This window comes from Aulonocara stuartgranti (assembly GCF_965226115.1).
Source record: "Aulonocara stuartgranti genome assembly, chromosome: 5".
Taxonomy (NCBI): domain Eukaryota; kingdom Metazoa; phylum Chordata; class Actinopteri; order Cichliformes; family Cichlidae; genus Aulonocara; species Aulonocara stuartgranti.
Window position 1 is genome coordinate 39,747,469 of NC_138943.1, and position 19,444 is coordinate 39,766,912.

At 44.7% G+C, this 19,444-nt stretch overlaps 1 protein-coding gene across 4 annotated transcripts in view; it reads right to left on the bottom strand.

The window, feature by feature from the left end:
• Positions 1 to 19,444, bottom strand: part of sypl2a (synaptophysin-like 2a) — a 38,760-nt gene that overhangs the window by 18,396 nt on the left and 920 nt on the right. For all 4 annotated transcript variants that reach the window (XM_082534107.1, XM_082534109.1, XM_082534108.1 and 1 more), the window contains one exon: positions 7,732 to 7,847. In XM_082534107.1, coding sequence (XP_082390233.1) covers positions 7,732 to 7,847 — 116 coding nt within the window. The remainder of the gene's footprint in view (positions 1 to 7,731; positions 7,848 to 19,444) is intronic.

The window sequence follows — 19,444 nt, forward strand, 5'->3', positions numbered from 1 at the left end:
ATTGTAGACCTGCACCAGACTGGGAAGAGTGAATCTACAATAGGCAAGCAGCTTGGTGTGAAAAAATCAACTGTGGGAGCAATCATCAGAAAATGGAAGACATACAAGACCACTGATAATCTCCCTCGATCTGGGGCTCCACGCAAGATCTCATCCCGTGGGGTCAAAATGATCATGAGAACGGTGAGCAAAGATCCCAGAACCACACGGGGGGACCTGGTGAATGACCTGCAGAGAGCTGGGACCAAAGTAACAAAGGTCACCATCAGTAACACACTACAACGGCAGGGAATCAAATCCCGCAGTGCCAGACGTGTTCCGCTGCTGAAGCCAGTGCATGTCCAGGCCCGTCTGAAGTTTGCCAGAGAGCACATGGATGATACAGCAGAGGATTGGGAGAATGTCATGTGGTCAGATGAAACCAAAGTAGAACTTTTTGGTATAAACTCAACTCGTCGTGTTTGGAGGAAGAAGAATACTGAGTTGCATCCCAAGAACACCATACCTACTGTGAAGCATGGGGGTGGAAACATCATGCTATGGGGCTGTTTTTCTGCCAAGGGGACAGGACGACTGATCCGTGTTAAGGACAGAATGAATGGGGCCATGTATCGTGAGATTTTGAGCCAAAACCTCCTTCCATCAGTGAGAACTTTGAAGATGAAACGAGGCTGGGTCTTCCAACATGACAATGATCCAAAACACACCGCCCGGGCAACAAAGGAGTGGCTCCGTAAGAAGCATTTGAAAGTCCTGGAGTGGCCTAGCCAGTCTCCAGACCTCAACCCCATAGAAAATCTGTGGCGGGAGTTGAAAGTCCGTGTTGCTCGGCGACAGCCCCAAAACATCACTGCTCTCGAGAAGATCTGCATGGAGGAATGGGCCAAAATACCTGCTACTGTGTGTGCAAACCTGGTAAAGACCTATAGTAAACGTTTGACCTCTGTTATTGCCAACAAAGGTTATGTTACAAAGTATTGAGTTGTATTTTTGTTATTGACCAAATACTTATTTTCCACCCTGATTTACGAATAAATCCTTTACAAATCCTACCATGTGGATTCATGGATTTTTCTTTCACATTCTGTCTCTCACAGTTGAAGTGTACCTCTGGTGCAAATTACTGACCTCTGTCATCATTTTAGGTGGGGGAACTTGCACAATCGGTGGCTGACTAAATACTTTTTTGCCCCACTGTATATGAACAGTATGATATAATATGGCCCCGTAAGAATGCTTTTAAGCTTTCCCAAACCGTACTATAGGCCATACCAGGCGTAATATTGGTTCTTATAAAGATATCAATTTGTTTGGAAAGATATTCCACAAACTCCTTATCTGACAAAGAAAGAGGATTGAGTCTCCAGGAGTACACAAAGGGTTCATCCAGGAAGCCGAGTTCCAAAACAAGTGGACTGTGATCAGATATTACTATGCTATTGTATTTACAAGTCTTGATATTGGGAAGCAATTTTTTGTCAACAAAAAAGTAGTCTATACGAGAATACGTTTGATGCACTGCAGAAAAAAAGGAATATTGTTTAGTGGAGGGGTAGAGGAATCGCCACGCATCAACAGCCCCATAGGTTTGTAAATATGACTGTAACACTAATGAGGATTTAGGGAGTAGAAGTCTTTTATCTGAGGAGCGATCTAGTACTGGATCCATAACAGTATTCATGTCCCCTCCAAGGATCAATTGGTGTGTATTGATCTGTGGAAGGGAATTAAGAAAGTCATTGAAAAAAGTTGAGTCATTCCAATTCGGAGCATATACGTTTGCTAAAATAAGTGAAGTATTAAACAGGGACCCTGTCACAACTACATAGCGAGCATTTGGGTCAGCTATTGTGTGAGAGACTATAAACGGAGTATTCTTATTAATCAAAATTGCTGCACCTTTGGCTTTACCATTGAATTTGGAATGAAAAATTTGTCCAACCCAATTTCGTCTTAATCTGGCATGATCTGTATGCTTAAGGTGTGTTTCTTGAAGAAACGCTACATGTACTTTAAGATAAAGAAGATGAGAGAGCACCTTATTTTGTTTCACTAGGTGGTTCAATCCCTTCACATTCCAACTAATAAAGTTAACATGGCAGCCATTACTCACAGCAGTTGAAGTATCATCAACAGAAGTCATCACCATATAAGTACATGATGAAAAAGGCGGTTCCAAACGCAAATACCAATCCTATCATGGGTGTACACTGAAATGTTGTTGTTAACAATAATCTGAGCAAATAATATACAACAAAAAAGAGAAAAAGTAGATAAGTCCCTCCCACCCACCTCCCCGTGTTCAGTGTTGTCCCCAAACGACGCACACCAATTTCCCACAGCTCCCCTGCTTCTATTAAGAGTCCCAATCACCTTATTCATAACCACAGCCCCACATGAGCAGAAGCATCTGAACTATGAATCACACATGTAGTCCAAAACATATTCAAATTAGAAAGTCACAAAGTCCAACACAATAGAGTAAAATAATTAAGAGAAGGAAAGAGAAAAACTCCCACGTCAAATTTACCCGTAACCGAAAAACGGACCTGTTTCACTTCTCATCAAAGCTGACCCCGGAGTCCCTTTTAAGTGACAAGTACTGGAATATAGTTAACCTCCCAGGAAACAAGGGCAAACTCACCAACATCTGAGATTTCTAAATGAACATTGAACAAGAAACTAAGCTAAACCAAAGATCGTCCGTTTATTGATTGACAAAAATATAGTCACGATGGTATGAAAGTCCCGGTGGTTCTTATGAAATGTCATTCGGGAGATGACTCAAACTTGGAGTCAATGAAATCTTTCACTGCTTTAGGAGAGTCGAATACCTGTGTTTCTCCATTAAACGAGATCCGAAGCCGGGCAGGATAAAGAAGACCATAGCGAACTCCGTCTTTTTTCCGTAGTAGTCCCTTCACCTCGCTGAAAGCAGCCCGGCGTCTGGCCAGGTCGGCGCTGTAGTCAGGAAAGATGAAGATCTGCTTCCCTTGAAACTCCAGCCGGCCTTTCTGTCTGGCTAAGCGCTGTATCCGCTTCTTCTCCTGGTAGTAATGAATGCGAACAATGAACGGCCGCGGTCGCCCTCCCTCCGTGGGCAGTGCAACCGCCGCCCGATGAGCTCTGTCCAGGATCGGAGCCTGCTCCAAACCGCCGGGACCACCCAGTACAACGTGCAACAGATCAGCAACAAATTTAGTGGGATTCCCTTGTTCGGCTCCCTCCAGCACTCCTAATATACGCAAGTTGCATCGTCTTCCCCAATTCTCCAAGTCGTCCGTTTTCAGCAGCAACTTCTTGTATTGGTTACTCAGATCTGCGAAACATGTCTCCATAACTTCTAGCCGCTTGTCCAGATTATTCAAGCCTTCCTCGTGTTCGCCCAACTTCTCAGTACATTCGTCAAGAGTGGTTTGGATGGGCGAAATGGCTCATTTAATTTCGTCCCGTAGGTTGTCATTTTCCTCTTGAATCACTTCTTTGACAATGTCGCGGAAAGCTAGCAGTGTCGCTGGGTCAACGGTAGTTTTGCTAGCGGTCTCTGAGCAGCTAGCCTGCGCTCCTTTAGCAGACTGCTTAGGAGGCATTTCACTTCGAGATAAGGCAAAAAGACGGAAAGAACACCAGCTAAAACAATGCTGACTTTCTTAATAGAGCTTAAGAAATCTCTGAATTGGGCCACAATAGGTGAACCATAAAGTAATTTAACAGATAAATGGGACCTAGTGGTTTGCACGTCTACTCCATAACGCGCCCCCTAGTGGACCCCCCGAATTTAGACAGTTTTAACTCTCAGCATTCGTTTGGCTTTGGGACCTGAAGAGGCGGAGTTTAGGACCCAGATCACTCTGCGAGGCTCCTGACTACGGTAGCCGTAATGCTCCAGCAATCCATCAGGCTGTGCGGCTTCGTAGCTTAGCAAAGTTGCACTTTCTGAGCGCCGTGTAGCACATAAAATCGGTTCGAGGTCAGTGAGCACAACCAGGATTCATACATAAGGCGCACTGACAATTTTTGAGAAGATTAAAGGATTTTAAGTGCGGAAAATATGAAATACAGCGGTTCCTCGTTTATTGCAGGAGTTACGTTCTAAAAAGAACCCGCGATAGGTGAAATCCACGAAGTAGCCAACTTTATTTTTTACAATTATTATAGATGTTTAAAGGCTGTAAAACCCGTCACTGCACACGTTATACTCTTTTCTCAGACAGGCAGGAACATTTTCACACTCTTCTCTCTTGTTTAAACTCTCACAGTTCAAACCTTCGTAGAAGTCCAGTGTTAAAGAATGAAACCAACGGCACCTGCTGGAGCCTTCGACGGTGCGAAACGATTCGTCAACATTGTTGTTTGTTGAGGAGAAAACGTACAAACATACAGTGCAGCACTTCAGAGTCACACTGCTAGGATCGAAGATTTACGTTTGACAAGCTGACCGCATCCTGTCCTGTACAGGAGACACGGCACACGATTGATTGACAATGGTCTACAGCCAATCAGGACGCAGAACACAATAAGCTGTAAAAAAACCCCCAAAAAACAGCATGCAGGAAAAAAAGGCGAAACAGCGAAAGGTGAACCACGTTATAGCGAGGGAGCGCTGTACAGAAGACAAGAACATATGGTGATAGATATCGTTACGGCACATGCTTCAAATTAGCCCATGGTATGGACTTTAGGCCACATCGCCCTGCCCTACTATAAACCTATAAAAATACAGTTACAAGTTGAAAACGTATGTGCCCTTTCCCGAAGCAGCCCCCAGTGCCTCACTGAAGTCTTTGTTGGCCTGACTCTGACCTGCAGGCCTCATGGTTCACATCCCTGGTTATGATCATCTGAAAATCCCCCACAGAGTTAAAAACACAGGAAAATAATGGTTTCATTCCCTGCTGAATGGGCAGCCTGGGAGGTAACAGAGGCGGAGTCATCTCCAACTCAACGGTGCTGCACCCACTCTGACAGGCTGATGTAAATGACAGAGTGGTCCACCCTACCTGCTGGGACAAAATGGCCCCCAGGCTCTGTTCAAGGTGTCCGTCTGCAGAATGAATGGGAGGGAAGCAGGGCTTCCCCACAGAGGGCCTTCTTTGCCTGTGGCACTGCTCCGTCCACTAGACCAGATCTGGGCCACCCTTTTGGTCAGGTCTGCAAAGTTCAGCACAAACTGGTGGTAGTAACCAGCTAGCTCGAAAGAACCGCGGCACCTTGGGATGCTGGCAGGATATGATGGCTGCCGTTTTATCCATCTGCAGGTGCTCCTGCGTGGCCACGTGGCACTGCAGTGGCTGGGGCTCTGAAAAAGTCGAACACACGTGACGAACCAAGCTTTACGGAGCGGAGAAGGACGCTTTTCCCTTCTGGAGACACGGCAATCTGCCAGCAGAAAAACAGTGCAGTGCCCAACCTGGGGCATAGGACACTGATCCTTCATGTACCCTGCAGTAGTCAACACTTCCTTCACTACAAGGACTATGTAGTGAAGGAAGGTGATGTGCGACTCGTCTATTACTTCCATCTTCAGCATTTCAGCCATTTCTTTCTGCACCATCTTTCTTTTGTGTTCAGGGTCATGAACGCACCGTCACAAGGTGCGTAACAAAAGGCTCTATGAGGTGCAGCCACGCAGAGGGGAGAACACAGCTGTGTGAGACGGTCAATGGAGGGAGGGGAGCCTCTCTCCATCCTTTAAGGAGGTTGATGTGATACACCTGTGTGGCTCCTCCCCTGGCTGACAGGGTCACAGCAGTGATCTGTGGCAGTGGACCCACCAGTGGTATGTGCAGAAAGCCCCGTGACAAATAGAGTCACAAACAATATTGCCATGGAAACACTAGCAATTGTCCACCGGTGCAAGGCCTAAGCCGTCCACTCCCGCCTGGTGGACATCTAGCTGGGTAAGCTGAGCACCACCAGCTGGGCACTGAAGGACAGCAGCAGGCTCAGCGCCCACTGAGTGCCCACTGAGTGCCCACTGAGTGCCTGGGGTACAGGCTGCAAGGCCAGATACAGATGGGTGGACCAAGTGTTGCATGCTTCACAGAGCTGCTGCATGAAGCAGAGATGACAGAGCAGCCCAGGAGGTAATAACCCAGGGAGTCAACCATGTGCCTGATTACAAATTCAGCAGGTGATCAAACAATTATTTGCCCCATGACGACTCTAACATCTGTTCTTGTGTCACAACAGCATTTCCATTTGTTCCCATTTCATTCTGATCACACTGGTATAGAATCACAGTCCTAATGTTACATGTGCATGTCTGTGTCCAACAGAACTACTAGAATAAAAGTAGCACACACTCTTCTGGCTTCTACATCCTAACTGCAACATGCACTTTATTATTATGTGACTGTGTTATTGAGAGAAGTGATGCCTCAAAAGGGTTACGAATGCGTACGATGACCTACAAACATAAACAAAGATATAAACACGATTTATGAATCCAACATTTTTCCTCTTTGAAACACCTTTCTGTGCATACAAGCATGTAAACCTACACAGAGCATCCCTGTCACTTACAGAACCTCCATGCATGTGCACCAATCCCCCTGATATGCACAGACCACATTACATGCACGTCTCCCCTCTGTTATAAAACATACATTTAACAATTAAAAGCATTACACAGTAGAGTATGGAACTTCATATATGGTTTAAATAAACTGCTGCTACAAAAACTGATCAACATTGTGAAGTTTTCAGGATCAGTCAATAACCTCCTAAGACCCAAACTCTTCCACAGCATTTCTCTTTGTGCTGATTGGGACCTGATGAAGGTAAGAGCACAGGATTACCTGATTTTTGTTTCTGAGAAAAATGAAATGCACATGTGAGGACGTTCATTTTAATAGAACAGTGGCAGTATAACGTCTCGTACGTGGATATCAGGCCTTTGTAGAGCAAAACTCTGTATTTTGGTCTAGACAACCCAAAATATGATGTCCACATGTGGACGCCAGGTCCTAGGAGGTTAAGGTCATTAAGGTCATTGGTAGAAAGTCCCAGGGCTTAAATGTGGGCCTCTCCACCAGTCGCTCTTAGAACTGAAGAAGCTTCTCAGATGAGAGCTGACCCGTCCTGAAGAAACTTAAAGAAGTCCACATGTTAGCCTGCTACTACCAGAGAATGGCTAACATCACAGTGTTATTCCACATCACCTGGATTAGATCTATATTCAAACTATGCAGAGATTAGCATGTACTGACTCCAGAGGATGACCTGCAGTGATGTACAACCATCTGCAGCTGTGCACTGACTGACTTGTTCCAGCAGGTTATATTGTTTGTTTTATTTAAAACACAAATGAGCAGGAATAGAGAGGAAACTGTTTTACAGTTGGTGGACATTTATGGGTCTTTGTGAAGCTGGTACCACGAACCCCAATGTGATCTGGCGTATCAGGACACGTGTTTAAGGTTTTGTAAGTGAGCAGCAGGGTGGTTGGAGTAGTTTTGGACATTAGTGTGGACACAAAGGTTAGAAAATGATCCAATTCATCAAGCTGAACTGTAATGACCATTTATTCAGCTTTGGACGGACACATTAGTAAAACAGCTGTACCTGTGGTCCCTCTGTGTAAGTCCTCAAACACATCTGTAAAGCAGAGTTTATGCTTGTGGATCATATCGTACCATTCATTACACTAATGAGGTAAAGGTGTGGACTGGACCTATCAGGACACTGCATCAGAAACTAGACTGGGAGAGTGCCAGTGCTCTTCAGTACCTGAACGGGTAGGCAAAAAACGCCTCTACAGGTTGGTCTCCGTCGGGACAGCTGACTGTGAGGTGGGTTGTCCCAGTGTAACCTCCGATGGTGGCAAAGGCAAAGATTGAAAAGACCTGTTGAAGGCAGAAAAACAGGCATAAAGATGTGTCAGGCGAAGCAGGCACACACAGGGGGAGGCATTCATCTGAAAAACAGGAACTTCAATCTGGTTCAATAAGGATGCATGGGAGGAGACATCAAGCAAAGTCAACATTTATTCATAAAACGAAGGACTCATCCAGGCTGGAGAAACTGATCAGAAGGGCTAGCTCTGTGGTCGGCATGAAGCTGGACACTCTGGTGACAGTGGCAGAGAAAAGGACATTAAAGAAACTGATGGACATTATGAACAATGCTGGGCATCCTCTGCACACGGCCATAAACAACCAGAAGAGTCTGTTCAGTGACAGGTTGCTTCTCCCAAAGACAAGAAATAACAGACTTAAAAACTCCTTTGTCCCACACGCCATCAGACTGTTTAACTCCTCTCTGGAGGGGAGAGGGAGGGGAAACAGGAGGACAAAGGAGGGGGGAACAACTAAGCTGTAGTGCCTCTTCACCTCACTGTGCAATACTTTTGTAAATAGTCAACAGTGCAATAGACCTCAATACTTGAAATGTGCAATTCACTTGTATTTTTATTTTTATTCCTATTTATTCTATTTATCCCCTTCGTATATTTTATTTATATTGTCTCTGTATTTATATATATGTGTGTGTGTATAACTCTGTAACTTCTGTCGGTGCTGTGCTTTTTTGGAAATCGAATTTCCCAGAGGAACCCACCCGAGGGATTAATAAAGTTCTCTTATCTTATCTTATCTTATCTAAAACGTATTTTCATAGCACTACATGTGTTGTTAAGGACCAGCTGTGGTCCCTGAGGACACAGGGATGGATGCACATCTTCCTCCCAGTTTAACACGACCCACTGAAACCATCTCATCATTTTCTCACAGCCTTCTGCATCTCCTCCTACTCCTTCCTGGCTGAAGTATGCTACAATATTATTACTTTTATTGTATAATATATTTGCTAAACAATATTTCTATAGTAACAATTTCCTGTTAATGAGAGTGCTGGAGGAATATTTAGGAGAAAGTAGCAGTACTGCACTATGAAAACATCACCATTAAACTGTGTTACTGTCAAACAGCATTACATGGTAAATGGTAAATGGCCTGCATTTGTATAGCGCTTTTCTAGTCCATAGGACCCCGAAGCGCTTTACACTACATTCAGTCATTCACCCATTCACACACACATTCACACACTGGCGATGGCAAGCTACATTGTAGCCACAGCTGCCCTGGGGCGCACTGACAGAGGCGAGGCTGCCGGACACTGGCGCCACCGGGCCCTCTGACATGGATCAATATCACCACCATGGATGTTTAAGGCTCACTGCACTAACCTCCTGTTAGTCTGTATGTAAATACATCCTGTTCTCTGACAGTTTGTAATGAGCTCCACACAAACAAAAGATGCATTTCTGCAATAAAACCCAGGAGCAGCGTATGACCCGACACACACTGCAGCAGCAGTGAGTGCTCTGTCACATCGTGGCATCAAGAATACCGGACACTTTGACTTGTTTTAATTCTAACCTGACTAGTTGGCAGAATGTAACAGAAAACACAAGATATTACTAAAATACATCATTCTTCCTACTATTTCTAATGTTACTTTTCACTATGTTACAGAGATCTGGGCCTTTTTGTTCATGAACCCTACAAGCTAAACTTTATCAACATTGTTCAAATTTCTACATGAAGCACTACATGTTTAGTTTCATACTAGGGCTGGGCCATATCACACCATTCACGGTAATACCAGTATAACGTCAGGCAACGATAAGAAAATGAAATATGGCGATAGAATATGGGTAAAACGCGCACATAGAGGAAAAAGCATGGCGGTGACGGAGAATGAGAAGGGCGAAAGCGGATCGTTTAGTGAAACAGATGAACCAGAACTGGTTTGTAAAAATGCTGCAGTGGTGTGGAACTGGTTTAGCTTTCGTCCGTCAGATACACAACAAAGCACATTTTTTTGCAGAACATGCAAGCGGCCGTCGTTATTACCGTGTTTGTCGGACTAAGGTGCTCGTCAATCTGGGAGTAATCTGGGTCCCAGACTCTGTCTGCTTCAGGTCCCAAAGTCAAACGATCACTGCAGCATCACTGAGAGTTAAAAACTGTTTAAATTCTTCCATCTGTAATTAAACGATCAGCATTGCTGCTTTACCAGGTGTAACTATGAAGTTTAACATCCAGGCATCCATGAAAACAAAATTTATTACATTTAAGGAGTTAGAAGTTAGCAGGAAGCTAGCGGAAGTTAGCTCGCTAGTTTCGCTAGTTACCTAAGCATGATATAGCATGTTCTGACTGAGAGATTTCTGAGAAAATTCAAACGTACAGCTCTGCTTTCACTTCCAACATAAATGAAGACAGGAAACTAAACAGCAGTGACGTTTGTAGGGTTACTGAAGTTGGGCTAGCTGGTATATAATGATGTGCTACGTGATCGCTAGCGACACAGCTATGTTAGCATAACATAAACAGTGAAGCTGGAGGATGAACACTAACACTTTCCCACTTATAAAAGTTAACGTGAAGGTTCCTGATAGTTAGAGACAAATGCAATCGCATGGCAGGATGCTGTAAACGGACCAAACTTCAGTCAGGAGAACAACTGAGATAATCCATCCACAATACGAGGTTAGTCATTAATATACTGCAACAACATGGGAATAGAGCAGCTGTCAGAGAATTCAACATTAATGAATCAATGGTACAGAAGTGGAGGAAGCAAGAAGAATGAGTTTAATAAAGTTTGATTTATCTGACTGCTTTGTTTCGCTTAATGTGCCTTATAATCCCGTGCACCTTATGGTCCGAAAAATGCGTACTGCACACTGCAGTTTAATGTTGCAAAGCACCTCTTTTTAACTTCAGTGGATATTATACATGGTTATGCTCAGGATATGTCAGCCCATTTCTACTGGAAATGCCTTTTGGTTAAACTTTCAGCAAGGAATTTGCATTTGCACTGTTACATTTTTATAAAGCTTTAATGTACATAAAAACCAGCTTCTTGTTTAAGTGAATATAAATGGAAGGTTGTCTTTTTGCGCTAGTAATGTTGTGGAGTTGTATTTTGTCTCGCACCAATTATATCGTCAGTTATATCGTTATCGCAAATGTTCAAATATATATCGTGATCAATATTTTTGGCCATATCGCCCTGCTCTAGTTCATACCCTACATCAAGATATGTTCAAAAGCAGCTTTGCACTGAAATAATAGTGATCCCACAGGCAGGCTCACTGACTCTTACTCGTGCTACATCACCTATTAAACTGTAACACCTTATGATATAAACACTCGTCCTCCTTCCAGTACATCCTTCCTGCAATGACACGATTTTCTTTATCTGCCAAATCACTGAGATCCACTTCAGCACAACAGCTGCAAAGAAGAGCTGCAACACAGGAGCAGAGCCTTGAAACGAACGGCTCTCTGTGCTGCAGTATAGACACCGAGTTAAACTCCCCAACCACAGACGCAGGAACTTCGCAGCCATTAGGCTGGCTGAGGATTTTCAGGAATGAGTTTCATCTTTCAGGTGTATCAGGTTCTCCACTACATTTCTCAGCTCATCTCAGCCTTGCTTGACCCACCCCAAATAAAGCCTCGGGGGCAGACCCCTGTCCACACTTCGCTTTAAACAAAATCCTACATTCGTATGTAGTATATCGAGGAGATAGATGTCAAAGGTCACCTAAAATCAGACCCCGCAGGTCACGCTAGCAAAAACAGCCCGAACACTGGCTCTCTGACAAACTCACGTTCATGTTTACAAGGTGTGGCATAGACAGCAGTCTGACATTCAGTGGTGTCACTGTAACATCTTCCATGCAGAGGAATGCAGCTCCAAGGCCCACAATGCCATGAAACAGCACTCAGCCCGCTGTGTAGGAAGCAGAGATGTTCCAGGACTCATTCTTACTCCACTAACCACCACAAACTAAAACACTCAGATATTCAGCTAAATTAGAGAACAGTGTACATTACTGTTACAGCACCATGTGACCTGCTCTACCACCTGAGCTACAGCCACCACTTCCCAGTTTGGTCCCAGCTGCTGTCTTGACTTGAGTGTAGAACAAGGCTCAAACAAACAGAAGCAAAAACAAATGAAAACCCTCAAAGCTAAGTCGGACAGCGTGGCGTGAAGGCACAGTTCTGTTTCACCCCTGCACCCCTCCATCCCTGTCACCTGTCCAAATTGACTCCTGTGGCCGTCAACTTCTTCTGAATGACAATTTCAGCAGGTCGTAAACGAACCTTTGGACTATCAGAACAAGCTAAGCTAGTGGATGTTAGACTACGTTCACTCTGCAGGTCTTGATGCTCAATTCCGATTTTTTGATCAAATCCGATGTTTTTGTCTGCTTGTTCACACTACAAATAAAATGCGACAGCAAACGCGCTCTAGTGTGAACGCTCAGAGCGCCCGCATGCGCAAAAGCAGACGTCACACACAACGCGCTCTGCTTAGACCCAGAGCAGCAGTATGTTTGACTGATGGCCTTAATATAAAGACTTCGGACTTCACGTTTCCCAATTTTTGCTTTAAGTTATTTTGTTATTTACATAATAATGTGAATAACCTAATAATGATCCTTATTGCTGCTTCAAAGGATAGCTGCAGATTTCTGTCAGAATCTGCAGATTATACAGTACAAATAAAATGTTCACGTTTCTCCAACGTTGTCTTCCCAGCAGTTTCACCGGATGGCCAGGATGCGTTCGCGATGTCTTATCGGGCGCTTCTCCGGAGCTGATAATTGGCGTCTGTCTTGTGTCAGTGACGTAAAAGACGGATTTAATGCGACTTGACCGTTCACACAGCAGTCGCTTTCTAAAACATCGGATATGTACCGGATTCAGGACCACATACGAAAGTGACCCAGATCGGATTTGAAAATATCGGATTTGTGCCGTTCACACTGTCACACCATGATGGGGTAGATGGGTCGCATAGGGTCAAAAACATTTTCGGATTTGAAAAATTGGGATTTGATGCGCTTTCGCCTGCAGTGTGAACGCAGCCTTAGACTAATTCATGTCCTCCAACAGGCTCTTTATGCTTTTCATCGCTCTACTTTCTCACTGCCAAAAAGTGACTAGTTGAAAGTAGGGCTGGGCGATATATTGACTTTTTAAATATATCAATATATTTTTATATGAGATGTGACAATATCCTTTATATCGATATAGTCTATGTTACGTTATAATTATAGTTGTGGAGCTGCAAGTTTGCCTCTCTTTTGTCTCTGCACTGCGTTACTCCGCCTCTCCTTCACTGAACAGAACCTCCCCCCTCGCTTCTCCTGCAGGCAGGACGGACACGGCAGCTGCCTCAGAGGAGCTGCTCGGTAAAAAGAAAACAGTTGGACATTTAGTGCTGCAGCGTGACGTTAACGCCGTAACTGCATTAACGGGGCAAATCTCTGTTAAGGAGTTACCGCGGATCGCCCCGTGCGTGGGGCTGCACGGCGTCAACGTGTTAACGAGCTAACCGCGCTAACGCCTAAAATCCTTTCATTTTCTCAAAAATCGACAGCGCGCCTTATGTATGAATCCTGGTTGTGCTCACTGACCGCGAACCGATTTTATGCGGCACACTGCGCTCAGAAACCTTTCAGGTTTAGACATTAGCTTTGCTGAGCTACGGAGCCGCAGCGCTTGATGCATTGTTGGAGCATTACGCTGAGGAGCCTCGCGGAGCGATACGTACTCTGCTTCAGCGTAATGTTACCGTACTGAGTGCATAAGGGCCATAAACGGCTCCTGTTCAGCGGTGGTTACAGAGAGGATCACGCAGTAGACCCTGGGAACAGAGCAGCTGCTTGTTATTCTGCTCGGCCTCTGGTAGTTTACATTTTGACTGCACAGCTTTTTGTTATGCACAAAAACAGCACTGTTTCATTTATGGAGCATGATTATTTAATAAATGCTGATCATTCTGAGTAATGTTTTCTTGTACATCTGCGCTGTATGTTAATAAAAGTGTGACATCTGGGACACAGTGTGACTAAGAACTCTGTTCTTACTTTATGGCTTTAAAAAACATGAGTATATCGCCATCCAGCTAAAGATGAATGAATGAATGAATGAATGAATGAATGAATGAATGAATGAATTTTGGGTCATATCACCCAGTTGAATGTAATCTAAAGCAGAGAACGAGGTCAGTGGGCCCTGCCATTATCTTTACAGGCTAACTGACGCATCGCTAACCGGACTGACCCTCGGCCAAACCCCTGCAGCCCAAAAACTCGGCGCTCAACTGTTTCCCACCAGACCACCGAACCCACGGCTTTGAAATGTCCTCGGTGAAGGAGAATCATCTGTGACGGCCTCGCAACTAACAGTGGACTCACTGGCTCCACTATAAAGGACCCAGAGCCTGTAGTGATGAGCCGGCTGTTGCTAACAGTGTGGTGAACACGCTGAGGGGCGGGCTTATTAGTTGTGTAATCTCATTGGTACAGGGTTATTTGATGCCCCATGCTGGTACATTTTGGCGTCCTAAACGTTATGCAGCCATTCTTCACCGTTGTTGAGAAACGCCATCGATGTGTTCATCTAGGTTCATCTTTTGTTAACACTATTAGAAGGACATTGCGGCTACAAGTGGCCCGTCTCTGAAAGGCGGAGTGGACTCTGCGTTAGCAGTAGGGTGAGGAGTTGAGTCATTTGGGGGGACTGAGATAGAGCTGCTACTCCTCCACATGGAAAGGACACGGCTAAGGCTGACAGCAGCCGTCCCATGGTACATGGAAGCAAAGACTGAAAGTGGCCGTGGGATGTACGAGAACACGTTCATTTCAAGGCTTCTGTAACACTTTTCAGACTGAAAGCATGTTTGAGATATTTTATAAAAAGCTTTGTTCACAAGCCAACACAAATATAGATGGTCAGTAAGGGTCTGAGCCACAGGCCTGAGGCTGGGTCTATCTATTAATGAAAGGCCTGGTTTTCAGCAGTGAAAGCCTGCATGGAAGCACAGGGCAAAGCTCCAGCCACACATGCTCATAAACATGAACACACACCACCTCCTCATCCAGGGGACCAAACAGCGTCAGCACTCTTGTTGTTTGCTGTCAGAAAGACTCCAAGGACAGAGGAACAGTGATTTACATTTATCAAGGAGGATGCGGCAACACCGCCAAGTTCTTCCACGACAAATGAAGAGCGTCTCAAACGCTGCATGTGAACGTCTCCCACACCACAGAACACGTCAAATACCCGTCTTAGCTCGGGTGGAGTACGGCCGACAGGTCGGACAGCCACTTCGGTGCCACTGAAGTCTTGTTAATGCTCGCTCGCGAACACTAATCTTCTTCACTAACGGGGACCTGGATCTGATGCTGGTGAGGGGAACCTGGCAGAGAGCCGGTGAGTCCAGCTGTTTTATTCAGCTTTTACCTTCGGACTGTGAATATCTTAACATGCTGAGGAAGACTGCGCGTGGTGGTGGAGTGGCGGCTGTTTTAGGAAGAAGCTGCCCTGCAAGCATCCCCGCCCGACACTCGGTGCAGCTGTGTACAGACCTCCGTAATATCCCAAGGACTTTGTTCAAGACTTTTCACACTTTTTAGCTGGTCTCGTACTTTGATAAACCTGAATTGTTGGAGATTTTAATATTGATGCGTGTTGCCCCTCCAGTCTGCTGGCCAGAGATCAGTCTGATAAGACTGTCTGTGTCGGGGCCTAAACAGGCTCATACATATTGTGCTGTCTCTACAGTTACCGGTCCTAAACATGAAAATATGTTGCCATCCATCCATCCATTCGCTTCCGCTGATCCTTTTCAGGGTCGCGGCGGGCGCTGGAGCCTATCCCAGCTGTCATAGGGCGAGAGGCGGGGTACACCCTGGACAGGTCGCCAGTCTGTCGCAGGGCTAACACATAGGGACAGACAACCATTCACACTCACATTCACTCGCACATTCACACCTAGTGGCAATTTGGATTTTCCAATTAACCTATCCCCACAAGCTGCATGTCTTTGGATGGTGGGAGGAAGCCGGAGTACCCGGAGAGAACCCACACAAACACGAGGAGAACATGCAAACTCCACACAGAAAGACCCCGACCGAACTCAGGACCTTCTTGCTGTGCAGCAACAGTGCTAACCACTGTGCCACCGTGCTGAAAATATGTTGCATTTGATATATTTTTATCTCACACCTCTTATTCCAACACATCGTTGTAGTGTGTTTAACCCATCTGCAACAAAAACGTTGTAAGATCTCCCCTCGGCTTTGGTACATCTCATTTTTATAATAAATGCAAAACTGTCCTTGATGAGGTTGCTGCTTTACAAACTATGAGTGTGAAACCACAACCGGACCCGTGGATAAATGACACCACTCGTTCAGCCAGACGAGAGAGCAGGACGGCTGCAAGCGGAAAGACGACGTCGTTTCCCATCCTGAGCGACCGTCTGTAACAGCAGAAGAGTCCATGTTTTTCTGATGTTGTTGAGCTCCAACAATCCTCTGGGTCTTTTTTCAATGACTGACTCTGCTCTGAATATTTCCCAGTTCAGTTTGTTATCAATAAGATAAAACAGCTGCCCTCACACGACCTTTCTAAAATATTCACCAGCTGTTTTTGATCAGTTTGAGCCTGTGTGCCTTGATCAGATGGAGGAACGATGTAATGGCATGAAGACGTCATTTTAAGATATATATTCTCGATTCCTCGGTCCCCTCACAGTCCAGGCCTATCTCAGAGCTTCCCTTCCTCTCAAAGATTTGGGAAAAGATTGTGTTTGTTCAGCTGCAATCTTTTGTAAATGGACACGATGTTCTTGAGAGGTTTCAGTCTGGTCTTCAGGCTCTTCACAGCACTGACACTGACATTCGAACGTATCGCGATATATATCGTGTACTGTGATACAGCCAAAGAAATATCGTGATATTAGATTTCTATTCTCATAGCAGCCTAGTTCTGCTGGAGGTTTCTTCCTGTTAAAAGGGAGTTTTTCCTTCCCACTGTCGCCAAAGTGCTGCTCATAGGGGGTCATATGATTGTTGGGTTTTTCTCTGTATCTATGAAGCGCCTTGAGGCGACTTTTGTTGTGATTTGGCGCTATATAAATAAAATTGAATTGAATATCGCCCAGCCCTGCTCTGAACCTCTCCTGAATGACTGAACTCCGCCTATCACAGAATACATCCACCTTTCCAACAAAGGCGTGGATCTTAGATGTCCAGTAGTGTTAACAATAAGATCCAGCTAGATTAACAGATTTATGTCGATCTATTCAGTGAATCGTAGCAGCCCTAATATTTACTTTATCTACTGAAGACATTCTTAGTTACTGTGCATACGCTTTCTGTCAACATGCCATGCTGTCTCATGGTGCTGCTCTTTATAAACAGGGTCCGCAGGTGCGCATGCGCTGTCAAAATAAAAAACGCGCACCAGATAAGAAGTTGCAACGCACGTTTGCGTACATAAGATTTTCTGGAGGAGGACAGACATTTGTTTAGAACTCTTAGAGATGTTGAAGAAGCTCCTTTAAGCAATTACTGTGATGTTCCTCCACCTCCAAAGAAATGCCAGGAGGAGTCCGAACCACAAAAGAAGCGCGTATTCTCAGAAAAGTGGTTGCAGGAGGTGAGCTGGCTTCAAACAAATGATGAACGCACAGAGATGTGGTGCAGAATGTGCCGTGAAAATCCCACTCTAGTGGACAAAAACAGTGCCGTTTATATAGGAACTAAAAACAGCGTATGCACACCTGCGGACCACTTATGTGCAGCCCTGCTTATAACCTCTCTGTGATGCTGGGGGGTCGGCAGGGTCAGGTTTGGATGGACAGCATCACTCTGTAACTGATTCTAAAGAGTTTGAAAAGAAAAAGCCAAATAAATCGTGTCTTTAAGACAATGACCCACAGATGATGTAATTATTGTCCGATTCTACATATCAGGTGTAATTGTAGGTAGGGCTGTTCGATGTAACGATATATAGCGGACGACGATATAAAAACGTCGTTTCATTTCACGCTATCGTTTGTTTCGTGGTGTCGCAAAATAAACTGTTTACGGCGATATTTTTTCATGTTCTGATGTCGCTGTAGGGCCTACATTCTTTTCTTAAAGGTCTCTCTTTCTCTTAGATTTAATACAACCACACTACGGACGACAAGCGCCTGTTTTTACATGTTGTCGTTAGCAACAACGACGGTAACACCATCACGTGGCTCCGCTGTCCGCTTGTTTGTTTTCCACATAAACCTTTCACAATAAAGCTCAAGATCCTGTTGAGACTTTTCAAAATAAACTGAATCATGTCAAAGATGCAGATTATTTACGGATGAGAAGCAACAAAGAGCCGCCAGGTGCTAAAAATAAAGCTCAGACTCAAACTTTGAAAGAAAACGGCGCCGTTACAACTTGTGTCTAAACATGTGTCGTTTCATGCATCGTTAAAACACTCGACTCAGCTACACGACGCACAGCTGGAAACACTTCACGCAGGTCAAGCTGCCCGAGATTCACAGCCTTTACAGAAAATGTTACATGTTTGTGATTTATATCGTTACCGGACGATGGATGTCTGATATCGGGATATGAGACTTTGGTCATATCGCACAGCCCTAATAACAGATAGCACAAAAGTCCTCTGTGTTAACTTCAAAGAGTTCACACTGGTGTTGACTGTCTGCCTTAAATATGTAAAACAAATGCAACTACAAACCAACTACACAGCGTCAGCTCTGAACACAGCACAAACAGCTAAATCTCTGCTAGCTGTAGCTCAGGAGGAAGGGCAGTAAACCACTAACTGCAAGGCTGATGCTTTGATTCCCGGTGGCTCCAGTGCCAGCTCTGAATGCCAAAGCTTGCTGGGTGAGATACTTAACCTCAGGTTTTCCTCCAATGCACAAATTTACTATTCAAATGTTAGACAGCACATGTGCGAATGGGTGTACGAGGCTTTGTTTCTCTTCTTCCAGGCTGATTTTCATCTTTCAGATTAGAATGTCTGGCAAGCAAATAAAATATTGTCAATAATAAATACAAGACTGTATTTATGGGCTTTTGTGTCGAGCTGTTAGGAAACAAAGGGTTTATATATATATGATTCACAGGTCAGTGTTAAACAGCTGTAACAAAGAAAGCCATTTATAAATGCTCAGCTATGAGACAGCTGCCGTCTGTCAACAAACCAGGGCGGCTCAACACTTTGGCACAGTGGATAATTCTGCTGGCTCTTTGTTTACGTTGTTGAAACAAACATTACTGTGCATTCCAATGGAACCCACTGACAGGAAAAATCAGCAGATCCGACCTTAGAGTCATTTAAACAAGTCCGCGCGTGGATTTGGTGGTGCTCAAAATACACAGAGCACCACCATATGTGCAGGCACACAGGGCTCAATCCTAATGTGTTTCTTTCCTTCATGATCAGTCTATTCGGAGTCAAAGGGCAGTTCAAACACAAGTGAGATTTACAGCTTGATCCAACACAAGCCAAGCAGCTGCCACTCCACATCAAATTCACCCCACGGTTCAACAACAGCAGGTACCAGCCGCACTGGGAGTGCCACAGTGGGATTCCCCAGTCCTACACATAAT